We start from the raw sequence: 19,218 nt of genomic DNA on the forward strand, positions 1-19,218 counted from the left end.
GTGGGATTATGCAGGGTTAGGTTTAGATTTGAAGGATTAGGGCTGTAGTCTGGGATTTGGGGCTGGATTTACAGGATTTGGGGGCGAATTTGTGGGATTACGGTTCGGATTGGTGGGATTATGATCTGAATATGTGGGATTATGCAGGATTAGGTTTAGATTTGAAGGATTAGGATTGTAATCTGGGACGGCTCCGCCCGCAGGGCGGGGCGGGGCGGGGCGGGGGCGCTGAGCGCGGCGCCTGGCCATCCTGGAGAAGTACGGCCGCAACCTGCTGCAGCCGCGGCCCCCCCCTTCTGGCGCTGCGTGCGCGCCACCAACCCCCGTCTTCCGCAGCACCGTCGGCGCCCTCAAGGTCAGCACCAGTACAAACCAGTACAAACCAGTACGGCCCAGTTCCCTCCCGGTGCGCCCCCGGGCCTTGCTGGTCCCTCCCCATTATGGTCTAGTGCTCCTAAATTCTTTTCCAGTATGCCCTAATGGTTCTTAATCCCATCCCAGTACATCCCAGTACGGCCCAGTGCCCTTCCAGTCCCTCCCCAGTACATCCCAGTGCCCTGGAAATCCCTCGCGGTGCACCCCAGTATGCCTCCAGTATGGCCCGGTGCCCTTCCAGTCCCTCTCCAGTATGCCCCAGTACCCCAAAATCCCTTCCCAGTATACCCCAGTATACCCCGGAGCTCTCCCAGTCCTTCCCCAGTACACCCCGATGCTTCCTAAACGCCTTCCCAGTACATCCCAGTATGTCCCAGTACGGCCCGGTGCCCTTCCAGTCCCTCCCCAGTACATCCCAGTGCCCCGAAGTCCCCTCCCAGTACACCCCAGTATACCCCGGCGCTTCTCCCAGTCCTTCCCCAGTACACCCCGATGCTTCTAAACGCCTTCCCAGTACATCCCAGTATGCCCCAGCACGTGCCCTTCCGTTCCCCACAGGCCCCTCCCACCCTCCCAAGCCCCTCCCACCCCCCATAGCCCCCCTCCGCCCCCCTCCCGCCCCAGGCCCCGCCCCCCGGCGCTGACGCCGCCCCCTCCGCGGGGCAGGGGGCCGGGCGGTGCTGCGGCTGCTGGGGTACCGGCAGGAGGGGCCGCAGGGGCTCAGCTTCCCCCGGGGGCGCCGGCCCCGCACCCCCCACCGTGGCCGCCGTCACCGCCGGACGTGGCGGCTGCTGCGGGCCGAGCTGGGGCTGCTGCTGGCCGTGAGTGGGCGGGGCCGGAAGGGGCGGGGCTTGGGGGGCGGGGCCGGAAGGGGCGGGGCTAAAGGGGGCGGGGCCGGAAGTGGGCGGGGCTTAAGGATGGGAGGGGCTACAGGGGTGGGAGGGGCGGGGCTGCTGCATGGGAGGGGGCGGGGCCTGAGGGGGGTGGGCGGGGCTTGGGGTGGGCGGGGCTTGGGGGTGGGAGGGGCTTGGGGTGGGCGGGGCTTGGGGGTGGGAGGGGCTTAGGGGGTGGGAGGGGCTTAGGGGGTGGGCGGGGCTTGGGGGTGGGCGGGGCTTAGGGGGAGGGAGGGGCTTGGGGGTGGGCGGGGCTTAGGGGTGGGCGGGGCTTATGGGGTGGGCGGGGCTTATGGGGAGGGAGGGGCTTGGGGGTGGGCGGGGCTTAGGGAGTGGGAGGGGTCTGTGGGGACAATTCGGTAATGGGGAGGGACTGGGGGGAGACTGGGAGGGACTGGGAGGGACTGGGAGGGGGATTGGGAGGTACTGGGGCGGTACTGGAGGAGTAGTGGGAGGGGATTGGGGGGTACTGGGAGGGACTGGGGAGGGGATCGGGAGGGACTGGGGCGGTACTGGAGGGGTAGTGGGAGGGGATGGGGGGGTACTGGGAGGGACTGGGAGGGGATCGGGAGGTACTGGGGTAGTACTGGAGGTGTAGTGGGAGGGGATGGGGGGTACTGGGAGGGACTGGGAGGGGGATCGGGAGGGACTGGGGCGGTACCGGAGGGGTAGTGGGAGGGGATTGGGGGGTACTGGGAGGGACTGGGAGGGGATCGGGAGGGACTGGGGTGGTACCGGAGGGGTAGTGGGAGGGGACTGGGGGGTACTGGGAGGGACTGGGAGGGGATCGGGAGGTGCTGGGGTGGTACCGGAGGGGTAGTGGGAGGACTGGGGGGTACTGGGAGGGGATCGGGAGGTACTGGGGGCGGTACTGGAGGGGTAGTGGGAGGGGACTGGGGGATACTGGGAGGGACTGGGAGGGGATCGGGAGGGACTGGGGCGGTACCGGGAGGGGTAGTGGGAGGGGACTGGGGGGTACTGGGAGGGACTGGGAGGGGATCGGGAGGGACTGGGGCGGTACCGGAGGGATAGTGGGAGGGGGACTGGGGGGTACTGGGAAGGACTGGGGAGGGGATCGGGAGGTACTGGGGCGGTACCGGAGGGGTAGTGGGGGGGGACTGGGGGGTACTGGGAGGGACTGGGAGGTACCTGGTGGATGCTGGGGGGATTGGGGCGGACTAGGGGTTGCTGGGGGTTACTGGTTTATACTGGTTTGTACTGGGCGGCGCTGATGGGATCCCCCCCCCCGCCTCCAGAACAAGCACCCGAACCCCCAGTTCTTCACCGCCATCCTGCGGGGGGGGCAGGTGAGGCACTGGGAGGGACTGGGGGGCACTGGGAGGGACTGGGAGGGACTGGGAGGGGGCTGGGAGGGACTGGGGAGGGGACTGGGAGGGACTGGGGGGCACTGGGAGGGGACTGGGAGGGGGCTGGGAGGGATTGGGAGGGACTGGGGGCACTGGGAGGGACTGGGGAGGGGGCTGGGGGGGACTGGGAGGGACTGGGAGGGGCTGGGAGGGGCTGGGAGGGGACTGGGGGGCACTGGGAGGGGCTGGGGAGGGGACTGGGAGGGACTGGGAGCACCCAGGGTTTGAGTGGTTTTTACTGGTCTGTACTGGTTTACGTTGTTTTTTGTTGGTTTGTACTGGCCCTTATGGGTCTGTACTGGTCTGTACTGGTCTGTACTGGTCTGTACTGGTCTGTACTGGTTCATGTCGGTGCGTACTGGTTTATACTGGTACTTACTGGTGCTTGTCTTCTAGGACCCCGAGGAGGCCGCTGGACGCGGACGGGGCCGAGACTGAAGGTGGGGGGGGGGGGCGGGGGATTTTGGGGTGAATTGGGGCGGTTTATTGGGGTTTGGGGGGTTTTGAGGGAATTTGGGGGGAAGTTTTGGGGTGGATTATGGGGATTTTGGGGGGGATTATTGGGGATTTGGGGTGGATTATGGGGATTTTGGGGGGGATTATTGGGGATTTGGGGTGGATTATGGGGATTTTGGGGGGGATTACTGGGGATTTAGGGGGATTATGGGTGTTTTGGGGAGGATTATGGGGATTTGGGGTGAATTATGGGGATTTTGGGGTGGATTATGGGGGTTTTGGGGGGGATTATTGGGGTTTTGGGGGATTATTGGGGATTTGGGGTGGGATTATGGGGGTTTTGGGGTGGATTATGGGGATTTTGGGGGGGATTATTGGGGATTTGGGGAGGATTATGGGGATTTGGGGTGGATTATGGGGGATTTGGGTGGATTATGGGGATTTGGGGTGGATTATTGGGGATTTGGGGTGGATTATGGGGATTTGGGGTGGATTATTGGGGATTTGGGGTGGATTATGGGGATTTGGGGTGAATTATGGGGGTTTTGGGGTGGATTATGGGGATTTGGGGTGGATTATGGGGATTTGGGGTGAATTACGGGGATTTGGGGTGGATTATGGGGATTTGGGGTGAATTATGGGGATTTGGGGTGGATTATGGGGATTTGGGGGTGGATTATTGGGGTTTTGGGGTGCTTTATTGGGGTTTTGGGGTGGATTATGGGGATTTGGGGTGAATTACGGGGATTTTGGGGAGGATTATTGGGGATTTGGGGTGAATTACGGGATTTTGGGGGGGATTGTTGGGGTTTTGGGGTGGATTATGGGGTTTTGGGGGGATTTCCTGGCGCTTCCTGGGGCGCTGGGGGACTCGCGTGTTTTTGGGGCGATTTGCGGCGGTTTTGGGACCCTGCCCCTGCCCCCCCCAGAGCCGCCCCCCCCTGCCCCGACTGCGCCCCGGGGCCCTGCGGGGCCTGCGCCCGCCTGCGCCGCGCGGCCCCCCCGGAGGGGGGCGACAGGTACGGGGCGGGGCGGGGCGCTTTGGGGCGGTTTGGGGCGTTTTGGGGCATTTTGGGGCGTTTTGGGGCGTTTGGGGCGGTTTGGGGCGGGTTGGGGCATTTGGGGTGATTTGGGGTGTTTTTGGGGCATTTTGGGTCACTTTGGGGCGTTTTGGGGCATTTTGGGGCGTTTTGGGGCGTTTTGGGTCACTTTGGGTCACTTTGGGGCATTTTGGGTCAGTTTGGGGCGTTTTGGGGTCACTTTGGGGTCATTTCGGGCATTTTGGGGCGGTTTGGGGGGTTTTGGGGCATTTTGGAGCGTTTTGGGGCGGGTTGGGGCATTTGGGGTGATTTGGGGCGTTTTTGGGGCATTTTGGGTCACTTTGGGGCATTTTTGGGGCATTTTGGGGCGTTTTGGGTCACTTTGGGGTCATTTCGGGCGTTTCGGGGCGGTTTGGGGAGTTTTGGAGCGTTTTGGAGCGTTTTGGGGCGGGTTGGGGGATTTTGGGGTGATTTGGGGCATTTTTGGGTCATTTTAGGTCACTTTGGGTCACTTTGGGTCACTTTGGGTCACTTTGGGGCATTTTGGGGTCTCTTTGGGGTATTTTGGGGTCACTTTGGGGTCATTTCGGGCATTTCGGGGCGGTTTGGGGAGGTTTGGGGCGTTTTGGAGCGTTTTGGGGTGGGTTGGGGGATTTTGGGGTGATTTGGGGCGTTTTGGGTCACTTTGGGTCACTTTGGGTCACTTTGGGCATTTTGGGGCATTTTGGGGCAGTTTGAGGGATTTTGGGGCGTTCTGGACCATTTTGGGGTGGGTTGGGGCATTTGGGGTGATTTGGGGCGTTTTGGGTCAGTTTGGATCAGTTTGGGTCAGTTTGGGTCACTTTGGGTCAGTTTGGGGCATTTTGGGTCACTTTGGGGTCATTTCGGGCATTTCGGGGCGGTTTGGGGGGTTTTGGGGCGTTTTGGAGCGTTTTGGGGCGGGTTGGGGGATTTTGGGTGATTTGGGGCGTTTTTGGGGCATTTTGGGTCACTTTGGGTCATTTTAGGTCACTTTGGGACATTTTGGGTCACTTTGGGGTCATTTCGGGCATTTCTGGACGGTTTGGGGGGTTTTGGGGCGTTTTGGAGTGTTTTGGGGCGTTTTTGGGGCATTTTGGGTCACTTTGGGGCATTTTAGGTCAGTTTGGGGCATTTTGGGGTCACTTTGGGGTCATTTTGGGCATTTCGGGGCAGTTTGGGGAGGTTTGGGGCGGTTTGCAGGGTTTTGGGGCGGGTTGGGGCATTTGGGGTGATTTGGGGCGTTTTTGGGGCATTTTGGGTCAGTTTGGGTCACTTTGGGGCATTTTGGGGTCAATACACGGCGTTTTGGGGCGTTTTGGGGCATTTTGGGGTCAATACGCGGCGTTTTGGGGCATTTTGGGGCATTTTGGGGTCAATACGCGGCGTTTTGGGGCTATTCGGGGCCATTTTGGGGTCAATACGGGGCATTTTGGGGCATTTTGGGGTCAATACGGGGCGGTTTGGGGCATTTTGGGGTCAATACACGGCGTTTTGGGGCTATTTGGGGCCATTTTGGGGTCAATACGGGGCATTTTGGGGTCAATACGGGGCATTTTGGGGTCAATACGGGGCGTTTTGGGGCATTTTGGGGTCAATACGGGGCGTTTTGGGGCATTTTGGGGTCAATACGGGGCATTTTGGGGCATTTTGGGGTCAATACGGGGCGTTTTGGGGCATTTTGGGGCCATTTTGGGGTCAATACGGGGCGTTTTGGGGCATTTTGGGGTCAATACGGGGCGTTTTGGGGCTATTTGGGGCCAATACGCGGCGTTTTGGGGCTATTTGGGGCCATTTTGGGGTCAATACGGGGCGTTTTGGGGCGTTTCGGGGTCAATACACGGCGTTTTGGGGCTATTTGGGGCCATTTTGGGGTCAATACGGGGCATTTTGGGGCGTTTCGGGGTCAATACACGGCGTTTTGGGGCTATTTGGGGCCATTTTGGGGTCAATACGGGGCGTTTTGGGGCATTTCGGGGTCAATACGCGGCGTTTTGGGGCTATTCGGGGCGGTTTTGGGGTGGCCGTGGGGCAGGGGGTCTGTTTTGGGGTGGATTCGGGGCATTTAGGGCCGTCTGGGGCTGTGCCGTGCCCCGCAGCTCGGCGCCCCCGTGGCGCTGCGCCTCGTGCGCCGCCCCGAACGCGGGGCTGGCCGTGCTGTGCGGGGGCTGCCAGCGGCCGCGCCGCGCCCGAAATCGCCCGGATTCGCCCCAAAAACGGAGCCCGTCGGGGGCTGGGCCTGCGCCTCCTGCACCTTCCTGAACCCCGGCCCCGCCGTCCTCTGCGCGGTCTGCGAGCGGCCCCGCCTGGCCCCGCGCCCGCCCCGGCCCCGCAGGTACGGCCCCGACCCGAATCCGCCGGATTTGCACCCAAATTCGGGCGCTTCCCCCAAAACCCCACCAATTCCCCCCAAATCCCCGGGGATTTTGCCCCGAACCCCACAAATTTCCCCCCAAACCGCACGAATTTCCCCCCAAACCCCGCGAATTTCCCCAAACCGCACAAATTTCCCCCCAAACCCCGCGATTTCCCCCAAACCGCACAAATTTCCCCCCAAACCACATAAATTTCCCCCAAAACCGCACAAATTTCCCCCAAACCCCACAAATTTCCCCCAAACCCCACAAATTTCCCCCAAACCCTACAGATTTCCCCCCAAACCCACAAATTTCCCCAAACCCCACAAATTTCACCCCAAACCCCACGAATTTCCCCCCGAACCCCACAAATTTCCCCGCAAACCCCACAAATTTCCCCCGTTTATGGCCCCAACTCAAATCTGGGCAAATTTCCCCGAATCGGCGAGAGTTTCCCCAAATCGCTGAGTTTTCCCCTAAGTTGGCGCAAATGCCCCCAAATTGGTGTGAATTTCCCCCAAATCCCCGTGAATTGCGCCCCACGACGGCCCCAACCCGAATCTGGGTGAAATTCCCCCAAATCGGCCTGAAATCCTCCCGACCTTCCCCAAATTATTCAAATTTATTCCAAGTTTTGCTTAAATTCCCCCAAATTGCTCCCAAACTCCCCAAATTTTCTGATTTGCCCCAATTTTCCCCAATTTTCAAATTCCCACAATTTTTTCCTCAAGTTTTCCCAAACTTCTCCAAAACTCTCCGATTTCCTTCTGATTCCCTAAAAATTTTTCCAATGTTATTGAAATTTCTTCTAAATTTTGCCCAAATTCACCAATTTCCTCCCAAACTCTCCAAATGTCCTTTAATTTTCCCCAAGATTGCCCCAAATTTCCTCAAATTCCTTTCAAGTTTTTCCCAAAGTCCCCAAATCTCCTCTGATTTCCCAAAATGTCCCCAACATTCTTTAAATTTTGTCTAAATTTTGCCCCAATTCCCCCAATTTTATTTTTTTCCAAAATTTCCTTAAATTTCTTCAAATTCTTTCATAATTTTGCTTAACCCCCCCCCAAATTTGCTCGGATTTCTCCCAAGTTTCTCCAAAGTTCCTCAAATTTATTGGAAACTTTGCCAAATCCCCCAGATTTCCCCCAAACTCCCCAAATTTTTTCTAATTCTTTCAAAATTTCCCATTTTTTCCAATTTGTTTTAAATATTCCTTAAAATCCCCCATTTTTTTCCCAAACTCCCCAAATTTCCCCCCGAATTTCCCCCAAACTCCCCGAATTTCCCCCAAATTTTCCCAAACTCCCCCAAATCTCCCCCAAACTCCCCAAATTTCCCCCAAAATTTTCCCAAACTACCCCGAGTTTCCCCAAAATTTCCCAAACTCTCCCGAATTTCCCCCAAACTCCCCAAATTTCCCGCCAGTTTTCCAAGCTCCCCCAAATTTTCCCAAGCTCCCCCAGAGCTTTCCCCAGACTCCCCGAATTTCCCCCAAATTTCCCCAAACTCCCCCGAATTTCCCCCAAATTCCCAAATTTCCCCCAAGTTTCCCCAAACTCCCCGAATTTCCCCCAAACTCCCCGAATTTCCTCCGAATTTCCCCCAAACTCCCCCGAATTTCCCCTAAACTCCCCGAATTTCCCCCAAACTCCCTGAATTCCCCCGAAATTTCCCCCAAACTCCCAAACTCCCCGAATTTCCCCCGAATTTCCCCCAAACGCCCCTGAATTTCCCCCAAACTCCCAAATTTCCCCAAGTTTCCCCAAACTCCCCTGGATTTCCCCCAAACTCCCCGAATTCCCCCCAAATTTCCCCCAAACTCCCCAAATTCCCCCAAACTCCCCCGATTTTCCCCTCAAATTTCCCCCAAACTCCCAAATTTCCCCCAAATTTCCCCAAACTCCCCGAATTCCCCCCAAATTCCCCAAACTCCCCCGAATTTCCCCCAAACTCCCCGAATTCCCCCCAAATTTCCCCAAACCCCCCAAACTCCCCCCAAATTCCCCCAAACTCCCCGAATTTCCCCCAAATTTCCTCCAAACGCCCCTGAATTTTCCCCCAAACTCCCCAAATTTCCCCAAACCCCCCAAATTCCCCCAAATTCCCCGAACTCCCCCGAATTTCCCCCAAACTCCCCAAATTTCCCGAATCCCCCCCGAATTGCCCCCCGCTGTCCCCCCCAGGGCTGGCGCTGCGGGCGCTGCACCTACTGGAACCGGGGGGGGGCGGGGAGCTGCGGGCTGTGCCTGCGCCCCCCCAAGGCCCCGCCCCTTGAGGCCCCGCCCCTTGAGGCCCCGCCCACCGAGGCCACGCCCCCAGAGCCCGGCCCCGCCCACGGAGGGGGCGTGGCTTCGCCCGGCCCCGCCCACGAGGCCGAGCGGCGGCGCCAGGAGCGGCTGCGGCGCGAGGGGCAGCGCGTGGTGGAGCTGCTGCGGGGTGAGCGGCCCTATAGACGGGGGGGGACCCTATAGAGGGGGTGGGGGGCCCTATAGATGGGGTGGGGACCCTATAGGTGGGGGGGGGGCCCTATAGATGGGGTGGGGACCCTATAGATGGGGTGGGGACCCTATAGATGGGGTGGGGGACCCTATAGAAATGGGGCTGGGGCCCTATAGATGGGGTGGGGACCCTATAGATGGGGTGGGGCCCTATAGAAGTGGGGCTGGGGCCCTATAGATGGTGCTGGGACCCTATAGAAATGGGGCTGGGGCTCTATAGATGGAGCTGGGGCCCTATAGATGGGGCGGGGGCCCTATAGATGGGGTGGGGGACCCTATAGATGGGGCGGGGCCCTATAGATGGGGTGGGGACCCTATAGACGTGGGGCTGGGGCCCTATAGATGGGGTGGGGGACCCTATAGATGGGGTGGGGGACCCTATAGATGGGGGGGGGACCCTATAGGTGGGGTGGGGGACCCTATAGAAATGGGGCTGGGGCCCTATAGATGGGGCTGGGGACCCTATAGAAGTGGGGCTGGGGCCCTATAGATGGGGTGGAGACCCTATAGATGGGGTGGGGGACCCTACAGGCCGTACCTGCGGGGCTGGGGCCATACAGATGGTGCTTATGGGGGTCCCTGGGTGCCCCTTGGGGTCTGGGGGACCTATAGCTGCTCTATATGTGCCCCATATGTCCCTCTAGGTGCCCTACAAGGATCTATAGATGTCCTATATATACCCCATAGGTGTCTATAGGGTGTTATAAGTCTTTAGATGCACTATAGGTGGCTGTGAGGTCCTATAGGTGCCCCATAAGTGCCCTATATGTGCTTAATGGGTGTCTATAGGTGCCCTATAGGGACCCATGAGTACTGTATAGTTGTGTCTAAGACCCTATAGATACTCACAGATATTCTATAAGTGCGTACAGGTCGTTATAGGGCCTTATAATTGCACTTTAGCTGCCCAGAGATGCCCATAGTTGTCCCATAGGTGCCCTATAGGCACCTATAGGTGCCCTATAAGCATCCATAGGTTTTCAGAAGTGTCCTATAGGTGCCCTATAGCCACGCATGGGTTCCCATAGGTATCTATAGGCGGTCTGTAGGTTTCCGTAGGTGCCTATAGATTCCTGTGGGTTCTTCTAGGAGCCCCATAGGTGCTCTATAAACGCCTGTAGGTTCTTACAGGTGGTCTATAGGCACCCAGAGGTGCTCTATAGGTACCTATAGGCTCTTGTATGTGCCCTATAGGCACCCATGGGTGCTCTGTAGGTCTGCAGGTGCCCCATAGGTTCACGTAGGCGCCCCACAGGTGCCCGATAGACGTCTACAGGTTATTGTACGTGCTCCGTAGGCACGTATAGGTGCCCTATGGGCGTCTATAGGTTCTTGTATATGCCCCGTAGGCACCCAGGGGTGCTCTGTGGGTCCGCAGGTGCCCTATAGATGCTCCCAGGTTCTTGTAGGCTCCCCTGGGTGCCCTATAGGTCCCCGTAGATGCCCTATAGGTCCCCATAGGTGCCCCGTATGTGCCCTATAGGTTCCCACAGGTGCCCTATAGGGCCCCCGGGGGTGCCCCTCCCCCTGACGCTGTCCCCGCCCCTTCCCCCCCCCCCCAGGCAGCGGAGGCGCAGGCGGTGCCGGCGGAGGCGGTGCTGGAGGCGGCACGGGGGCAGGGCCCGGCCGGAGGGGACGGGGCCCGGCCGGAGGCGGCGGTGCTGGCGGCGCGGGCGGGGCTGGGGGCGGAGCTCGCGGCGCTGGCGGGGGCGGCGGCGGGGGCCGGGGCGGGGGAGGGGCTGGGCGCCCCCTCCCCCCGCGAGGCCGCCGCCGCCTGGCTCCGCGCCCGCGCCCGCCCCCAGCGCGCCCTGCAGGCCTGCCTGGGCGCCCGCCGGAGGCAGGTGGGTGGGGCTTGGGGGGTGGGCGGGGCTTAAGGGGGCGGGGGTTGTTGGGGGGTGGGGTCCGGGGGTGGGAGGGGGCTGGGGGTGGGAGGGGGGGGGAGGTGGAAGGGCGGTGGGTTATTGGGGTGGGGGCGTTGGGGGTGTGGTTTATTGGGGTGGGGTTGCTTGGGGGTGTGGTTTATTGGGGGCTGTGGGTTACTGGGGGCGTGGGTTATTGGGGATGGGTTTGCTGGGGGTGTGGGTTATTGGGGTGGGGTCATTGGGGGCGTGGGTTATTGGGGTGGGGTCATTGGGGGCGTGGTTTATTGGGGTGGGGTCATTGGGGGTGTGGGTTATTGGGGTGGGGTCATTGGGGGTGTGGGTTATTGGGTGGGGGCGTTGGGGGCGTGGCTTATTGGGGGCTGTGGGTTACTGGGGGTGTGGGTTATTGGGGTGGGGGCGTTGGGGGCGTGGTTTATTGGGGTGGGGTCATTGGGGGCGTGGTTTATTGGGGTGGGGTCATTGGGGGTGTGGGTTATTGGGGTGGGGTCATTGGGGGTGTGGGTTATTGGGGTGGGGTCGGTTGGGGGCGTGGTTTATTGGGGTGGGGTTAATGGGGGTGTGGGTTATTGGGGTGGGGTCATTGGGGGTGTGGTTTATTGGGTGGGGGCGTTGGGGGCGTGGTTTATTGGGGGCTGTGGGTTACTGGGGGCAGGGTTTATTGGGGATGGGTTTGTTGGGGGTGTGGTTTATTGGGGTGGGGTTAATGGGGGCGTGGTTTATTGGGGCGTGGTTTATTGGGAGCTTCGGTGGTGTTTCGGGGGGGTGTGGCTCGCGGGGGCGTGGTTTATCGGGGCGCGCCAGCTCGTACCGGTGCGTCGCGGTACCCGTACCGGTGCGTACCGCTCCCCGTACTGGTGCGTACTGGTCCCCGTCCTCGTCCCCCCCCAGCTGCGGGCCCTGGCGGCGCTGGGTTTCCCGGAGCGCGCGGCGGCGGCGGCGGCGCTGAGCCGCGGGGGGGGGGCGCTGGGGGCGGCGCTGGCCCAGCTGCAGCGCCCCCGCCTGGGGGGCTTCGCCCGGCGCCTCTGGGAGCCCTGCGAGCCCCCCCTCGACTTCCAGTGCCCCGACCAGCAGGTGGGTGCGGGGGGGGTCCTGGGGGGGGGGTTGGGGGGTCCTGGGGGGGGTGTGGGGGTCCTAAGGGGGGTCCTAGAGGGTGGGGGGGGGTCCTGGGGGGGGGGTTGGGGGTCCTGGGGGGGGGTGTGGGGGTCCAGGGGGGGTCCAGGAGGGTCCTAAGGGGGTCTGGGGGGGTCCTGAGGGAATTGGGGGGGTCCTGAGGGGACCGGGGGGGTCCTGAGGGGGGTCGGGAGGGAACTGGGGGGGTCCTGAGGGGGGTCCTGAGGGTCCTGAGGGGGGTTGTGAGGGGACTGGGGGGTCCTGAGGGTGCCGACACCTCACCGTGCTTCCCCCCCGCCCCCCGCTAGGCCCTGGTGCGCCGCGTGCTGGCGTCGCTGTCGCTGCCGAGCTGGGGCCGGGCGCAGCTGGTGGCGGCGCTGGGCCGGGAGCTGGCGCCGGCGGGTGCGGGGCTCGAGGCGCTGGTGGAGGCCGTGAGGGCCTCGCCCGACCGCGCCAGCATCCGCCGGCGCCTGCGCTGCGAGTGCGCCGTGTGCGGCTGGGCCCTGCCCAGGGAGCAGGTGGGCGGGGGTTGCCATGGGGACGGGGGGGGAGGCGGGAGTTGCTATGGGGACTGGGGAAAAAGGCGGGGAGTTGCTATGGAGACCGGGGGGGAGGCGGGAGTTGCTATGGAGACCGGAGAAAAAGGCGGGAGTTGCTATGGAGACTGGGGAAAAAGGCGGGAGTTGCTATGGGGACCGGGGAAAAAGGCGGGAGTTGCTATGGAGAGCTGGGGGAAAGGTGGGAGTTGCTATGGGGACCGGGGAAAAAGGCGGGAGTTGCCATAGGAACGCGTGAGGGGAGGCGGGAGTTGCCATGGGAACGCTTGAGCGACAGCGCCAGTTGCTATGGGGACTGGGGGGAAAGGCGGGAGTTGCCATGGGAACGCGTGAGTGACGGCGCCAGTTGCTATGGAGGCGGGGGGGAGGCGGGAGTTGCCATGGGAACGCGTGAGGAGCTTGAGCGCGGCGGGCGTTGCCACGGCAACGGTCACCGCGGCCCCTCCCTCCCCCCCCCGCCCGTCGCCCTGGCAACGCGGGCGGGCCATTCGCGGGGATTGGCTGCGCCGCTGACCACGTGGCGCGGCGCGGGCCAATCAGATGCGGTCGCTGACGGGCTGCGAGTGCGCCATCTGCCCCGAGTGCTTCCGCCAGCACTTCACCATCGGCGTCAAGGAGCGCCGCGTCGCCGACCTCGTCTGCCCCGCCTGCGGCCGCCCCGACCTGGCCGACGAGGCCCAGCGCCTCTGCTACTTCTCCACGCTCGACGTGCAGGTGGGGGGGGGGCCTTAATGGCGTCGGGGGGGGCCTACGGGGCCTTATGGGGGCCTATAGGGCCTTATGGGGCCTATAGGGCCATAATGGGGCCTACAGGGGGTCTGCGGGCCCTGATGGGGGCCTTAATGGGGTCTGGGAGGGGCCTACGGGGCCTTATGGGGGCCTATAGGGCCTTATGGGGCCTATAGGGGGGCCCGCGGGCCCTGATGGGGGCCTTAATGGGGTCTGGGGGGGGCCTACGGGGCCTTATGGGGGCCTACGGGGCCTCATGGGGGCCTATAGGGCCTTATGGGGCCTATAGGGGGCCCGCGGGCCCTGATGGGGGCCTTAATGGGGTCTGGGGGGGGCCTACGGGGCCTTATGGGGGCCTACGGGGCCTCATGGGGGCCTATAGGGCCTTATGGGGCCTATAGGGGGCCCGCGGGCCCTGATGGGGGCCTTAATGGGGTCTGGGGGGGGCCTACGGGGCCTTATGGGGGCCTATAGGGCCTTATGGGGCCTATAGGGGCCTACAGGGGGTCTGCGGGCCATAATGGGGGCCTTAATGGCGTCTGGGGGGGGCCTACGGGGCCTTATGGGGGCCTATAGGGCCGGGATGGGGCCTATAAGGGGTCTGCGGGCCCTGATGGGGGCCTTAATGGCGTCTGGGGGGGGCCTACGGGGCCTTATGGGGGCCTATAGGGCCTTATGGGGCCTATAAGGGGGTCTGTGGGCCCTAATGGGGGCCTTAATGGGGTCTGGGGGGGGCCTACGGGGCCTCATGGGGGCCTATAGGGCCATAATGGGGCCTATAGGGGGTCTGCGGGCCCTGATGGGGGCCTTAATGGCGTCTGGGGGGGGGCTACGGGGCCTTATGGGGGCCTATAGGGCCGGAGTGGGGCCTATAAGGGGTCTGCGGGCCCTGATGGGGGCCTTAGTGGGGGTCCTGGGGGCCTTAGTGGGGGTCCTGGGGGCCTTAGTGGGGGTCCTGGGGGCCTTAGTGGGGCGCTGTTGGGGGTTTGGGGGGTCTTAATGGGGGCCTATGGGGTCCTGGGGCGTCTTATGGGGTCCTAAAGGGTCTTAGGGGGTTCCTGGGGGGCCTATTGAGGGTCTGTGGGGCCGTAGTGGGGCCCTATGGGGGTCCTGGGGGCCTTATGGGGCTCCAAGGGGCCTTAATGGGGCTCCAAGGGGCCTTATTGGGGTGCTATTGGGGGTCTGGGGGGGCCTTATGGGGTCCTAAAGGGTCTTAGCGGGTTCCTGGGGGGCTTATTGAGGGTCTGTGGGGCCGTAGTGGGGCCCTATGGGGGTCTGGGAGGCCTTAATGGGGGCCTACGGGGCCCTAATGGGGTCTTTTGGGGGCCTGGGGGGCCTTAAGGGGGACCCGTGTGGTCCTGCGGGGCCTTAGGGGGGTCCTAAAGGGTGTTAGGGGGGTGCCGGGGGCCTTGACGGGAGCCTGAGGGGTCCTAGGAGGCCTTGGGGGGGGGGTGGGCCCTATTAAGGTCCTGCTGGGGCCCTGTGGAGGTTTAGGGGGCGTTATTGGGGCCGGGGGCTGCTCTATGGGGCCGAGGGCGATGTGTGGGGCCGGGGGCTGCTCTATGGGGCCGCCAGCGACGCCGTGGGGCTCCCCGCAGCTGCGGCAGGTGCTGGACGCGGGCACGTACCAGCTCTTCACCCAGAAGCTGACGGAGCGCGAGCTGATGCGCGACCCCAAGTTCCTCTGGTGCATCCAGGTGGGGCCGGGGGGTCCCTGTGGGGCCGGGGGGGCTCTGTGGGGCCGGGGGGGCTCTGTGGGGCGCTATGGGGCTGACCCCCGGCTCCTGTCCCCCCCCCCAGTGCTCCTTCGGGTTCATCTTCGAGGCGGAGCAGGGCCCGGCCCAGTGCCCCCAGTGCCAGCAGCGCTTCTGCCCCCGCTGCCAGCGCCCGGTACGGGGCCGCTATGGGGCTGGGGGGCGGCGGGGGGGGGGTCTCGGGGGGGTCCCTGCGGGGTTAACCCCCCCCCCCACCCCGCCCCGCAGTGGGACCCGCAGCACTGCGGCCGTTCCTGCGCCGAGCTCGAGGCCCGGCTGCGCGCCCGCGACCCCCAGGAGCCCCCCGAGGGGCTGGCGGCCTTCCTGCAGGAGCGCCGCATCGGTACCGCCCCACGGGTCCCCCCCCCTGCCCCACAGATCCCCCCCCCTGCCCCACAGATCCCCCCCCTGCCCCACGGATCCCCCCCCTGCCCCACAGATCCCCCCCCAGCCCCATAGCGGGGGGTCCCAGCCCCATAGAGGGGGGTCCCAGCCCCATAGGGGGCTCCCTGCCCCATAGCAGGGGGCTCTTCCCCTATAGGGGCTGGTCCCAGCCCCATAGAGTGGGATCCCAGCCCAATAGGTGGGTCCCTGTCCCATAGAGGTCTCCGCCCCATAGCTGGGGGGGGTCTCCCTGCCCCATAGCAGGTGCCCCATAAGGCTTCCTGCCCCATGGGGGCTGATCCCAGCCCCATAGAGGGGGGTCCCAGCCCCATAGAGGGGGGTCCCAGCCCAATAGGGGTTGGTCCCAGCCCCATAGGGGTTGGTCCCAGCCCCATAGAGGGGGGTCCCAGCCCAAGGGGGGGGTCTCGGTGCCCCCGCGGCCCCCCCCGACCCCCCCCGTCCCGCAGCGTGCCCGCAGTGCGGGCTCCGGTTCGCGCTGGCGCGGGGCGGCTGCCTCCACCTGCAGTGCTCGCAGTGCGCACACCACTTCTGCAGCGCCTGCGCCGGGCCCTTCTACGGCAAGGGGGTGAGGGGGGGGCTGGGGGGGGGTGTGGGGGGGATGTGGGGGGGTGTGGGGGGGTTATGGGGGGATGTGGGGGGATGTGGGGCCGGGGGGAGGCTGTGGGGGGGCTGTGGGGCGGAATTGGTCCCCATAGGGGGGTTGTGGGGCGGCTTTGGGGTGATGCGGGGTGGCCGTGGGGGCTCTGGGGGGGCTATGGGGGGACTGTGGGGGGGTTATGGGGCGGCCGTGGGGCGGAACTGGGGGCTCTGGGGTCTATATGGGGGGCTGTGGGGGGGGCTGCGGTGCTCTGAGCCGCTTACAGGGCGCAAGGGGGGGTCCTATGGGGCTGGGCTCCTTCTGTGGGGCTGCGGGGGGACGCCGAGGGTTGGAGGCGGACGATGACATCATGATGACGTCGCGATGACATCATGATGACGTCATGGTGCCGGCAGCGCTGCCCCGAGCCCGGCTGCCCCCTGCGGGGCTCCCTGCACGGGCACCACCCCCGCGACTGCCTCTTCTACCTGCGCGACTGGGAGCCCGCCCGGCTGCGGCGCCTGCTGCAGGTGCGCTGGGGGGCGATAGGGGGCGCTACGGGCGGTTATGGGGCGCTACGGGGCACTATGGGGCGGTTATGGGGCGATTTGGGGCGGTTATGGGGCGCTATGGGGGTGCTATGGGGCATTAGGGGGTGCTGTGGGGTCTCTGTGGGGTGATACAGGGTCCCTATGGGTCTCTATGGGGTCCCTATGGGTCCCTATGGGGCAGCTGTGGGTCCCTATGGGGCGCTATGGGGTCCCTATGGGGTCCCTATGGGGTCCCTATGGGTCCCTATGGGGTCCCTATGGGGGTCCCTATGGGGTCCCTATGGGGTCCCTATGGGGCTCTATGGGGGCAGCTGTGGGTCCCTATGGGGCCTCTATGGGGCCTCTATGGGGCCTCTATGGGGCCTCTATGGGGTCTCTTTGGGGTCTCTATGGGGCCGTATGGGGTCTCTATGGGGCGCTATGGGGCGCTATGGGGCAGTCGTGGGTCTCTATGGGGTCTCTATGGGTCTCTATGGGTCCCTGTGGGTCCCTATGGGGTCTCTATGGGTCCCTATGGGTCTCTATGGGGCCGTATGGGGTCTTTATGGGGCGCTATGGGGCAGCCATGGGTCCCTGTGGGTCCCTGTGGGTCCCTATGGGGTCTCTATGGGTCTCTATGGGTCTCTATGGGGCCGTATGGGGTCTCTATGGGGCGCTATGGGGTAGCCGTGGGTCTCTATGGGGTCTCTATGGGGTCCCTATGGGGCTCTATGGGGCAGCTGTGGGCCCCTATGGGGCCTCTATGGGGCCTCTATGGGGCCTCTATGGGTCTCTTTGGGGGCTCTGTGGGGCCGTATGGGGTCTCTATGGGGCGCTATGGGGCGCTATGGGGCAGTCGTGGGTCCCTATGGGTTCTCTATGGGTCTCTATGGGTCCCTGTGGGTCCCTATGGGGTCTCTATGGGTCCCTATGGGTCTCTATGGGGCCGTATGGGGTCTCTATGGGGCGCTATGGGGCAGCCATGGGTCTCTATGGGGTCTCTATGGGTCCCTATGGGTCCCTATGGGTCTCTGTGGGTCTCTGTGGGTCCCTATGGGGCCCTATGGGGTCTCTATGGGTCCCTATGGGTCTCTATGGGGCCGTATGGGGTCTCTATGGGGCGCTATGGGGCAGCCGTGGGTCCCTGTGGGGTCCCTGTGGGGTCCCTATGGGTCCCTGTGGGTCCCTATGGGGTCTCTATGGGTCCCTATGGGTCTCTATGGGGCCGTATGGGGTCTCTATGGGGCGCTATGGGGCAGCCGTGGGTCCCTGTGGGGTCCCTGTGGGGTCCCTATGGGTCCCTATGGGTCTCTATGGGGCCCTATGGGGTCCCTATGGGGTCCCTATGGGTCCCTATGGGGTCCTATGGGGGCGCTATGGGGCAGCCGTGGGTCCCTATGGGGTCCCTATGGGGCCCCTATGGGGCCCCTATGGGGCGCCGCGGGGTCACTCGAGGTCAGCGCCCCCCCGTGCCCCCAGGAGGCCGGGGTCACCTTCGAGACCGAGCCCCCGCCCGGAGCCCAGCCCCCGCCGAAGGTAAGCCCCGCCCCCCGTGTCACGTGACGCCTGCCCTCCCCGTCACGTGACGCGCTCCCGGTCACGTGACTCCCCCCCCCCCCCAAGGCGGGTGCTGGGGTGCCCGAGCAGAAGGAGACCTCCGAGGGGCTGCGGGACGAGGCCTGCGGCAGGGACGCCCCCGAGGGGCAGGCGGGGCTCTGCCGGTCAGTGGGGGCGCTGGGGGGGCGGGTACGGGGCGCTGTGGGGTGGGGGGGGGGTTATGGGGTGGGGAGGGGGGTTATGGGGCACTTGGGGGTCCCTATGGGGCACTCGGGGGGGGTTATGGGGCACTTGGGGTCCCTATGGGGCACTGGGGGTCTCTATGGGGCACTTGGGGGGGGTTATGGGGCACTGGGGGGTCCCTATGGGGCACTTGGGGGGGGTTATGGGGCACTTGGGGTCCCTATGGGGCACTTGGGGGGGTTATGGGGCACTGGGGGTCGCTATGGGGCACTGGGGGGTCGCTATGGGGCACTGGGGGGTCCCTATGGGGCAGCTGGGGGTCCCTATGGGGTGCTATGGGTCCCTATGGGGCACTTGGGGGTCCCTATGGGGCACTTGGGGGTCCCTATGGGGCAGCTGGGGGGGGTTATGGGGCAATTGGGGTCCCTATGGGGCACTTGGGGGGGGTTATGGGGCACTTGGGGGGGTTATGGGGCAATTGGGGTCCCTATGGGGCACTTGGGGGGGTTATGGGGCACTTATGGGGCACTGGGGGGGTCCCTATGGGGCACTTGGGGTCCCTATGGGGGTCCCTATGGGGCCCCTGTGGGTCCCCGGCTGCCCCCGTCACGTGCCGGGTTCCTGAGTGGCTTCCCCCCCGTCACGTGACCCCTCCCGCGTCACGTGCCCGCAGCGCGCACTACGCCGAGTACCTGGTGTCCCGCATCAACGCGCACGCGCTGGACCCGGCGGCGCTGGACACGCCCCCGCGGCCCTAAAAGGGCAGGCCACGCCCCCCCACCCCGCGCACGCGCAATAAAGGCCACGCCCCCCCGCAGCCCACCGCCTGTGTCTCCGGGGAGCGGGGTCACGTGGGTAGGGGGGGAGCGGGGGAGGGTCACGTGGTTAAAGCGGGAGGGGAGGGGGAGCGGGGGAGAGCGGTCACGTGG

The 19,218-nt window shown here is 64.0% G+C and overlaps 2 protein-coding genes across 2 annotated transcripts; both read left to right on the top strand.

Annotated features, from left to right (window-relative positions):
* Window positions 1–743: 743 nt before the first annotated feature.
* Window positions 744–19,106, top strand: LOC136789513 (E3 ubiquitin-protein ligase RNF31-like). The gene is given in 20 exon segments (XM_066989562.1): window positions 744–783; window positions 1,042–1,160; window positions 1,163–1,196; window positions 2,525–2,575; window positions 3,032–3,075; window positions 4,021–4,110; window positions 6,249–6,950; window positions 8,264–8,940; window positions 10,566–10,845; window positions 11,776–11,958; window positions 12,306–12,515; window positions 13,095–13,268; window positions 14,882–14,980; window positions 15,084–15,173; window positions 15,266–15,380; window positions 15,889–16,007; window positions 16,436–16,549; window positions 18,029–18,108; window positions 18,157–18,270; window positions 18,963–19,106. Coding segments are annotated over 20 exon segments (3,420 nt in total). The 3' UTR covers window positions 19,048–19,106.
* Window positions 16,585–18,013, top strand: LOC136789522 (shematrin-like protein 2; the record flags this gene model as incomplete). The annotated part of the gene is given in 4 exon segments (XM_066989573.1): window positions 16,585–17,186; window positions 17,189–17,260; window positions 17,263–17,565; window positions 17,568–18,013. Coding segments are annotated over 4 exon segments (1,296 nt in total), but the record flags the coding sequence as incomplete, so codon positions are not given.
* Window positions 19,107–19,218: the final 112 nt, after the last annotated feature.

This window comes from Anser cygnoides, unplaced genomic scaffold (assembly GCF_040182565.1).
Source record: "Anser cygnoides isolate HZ-2024a breed goose unplaced genomic scaffold, Taihu_goose_T2T_genome scaffold_52_1, whole genome shotgun sequence".
NCBI lineage: Eukaryota > Metazoa > Chordata > Aves > Anseriformes > Anatidae > Anser > Anser cygnoides.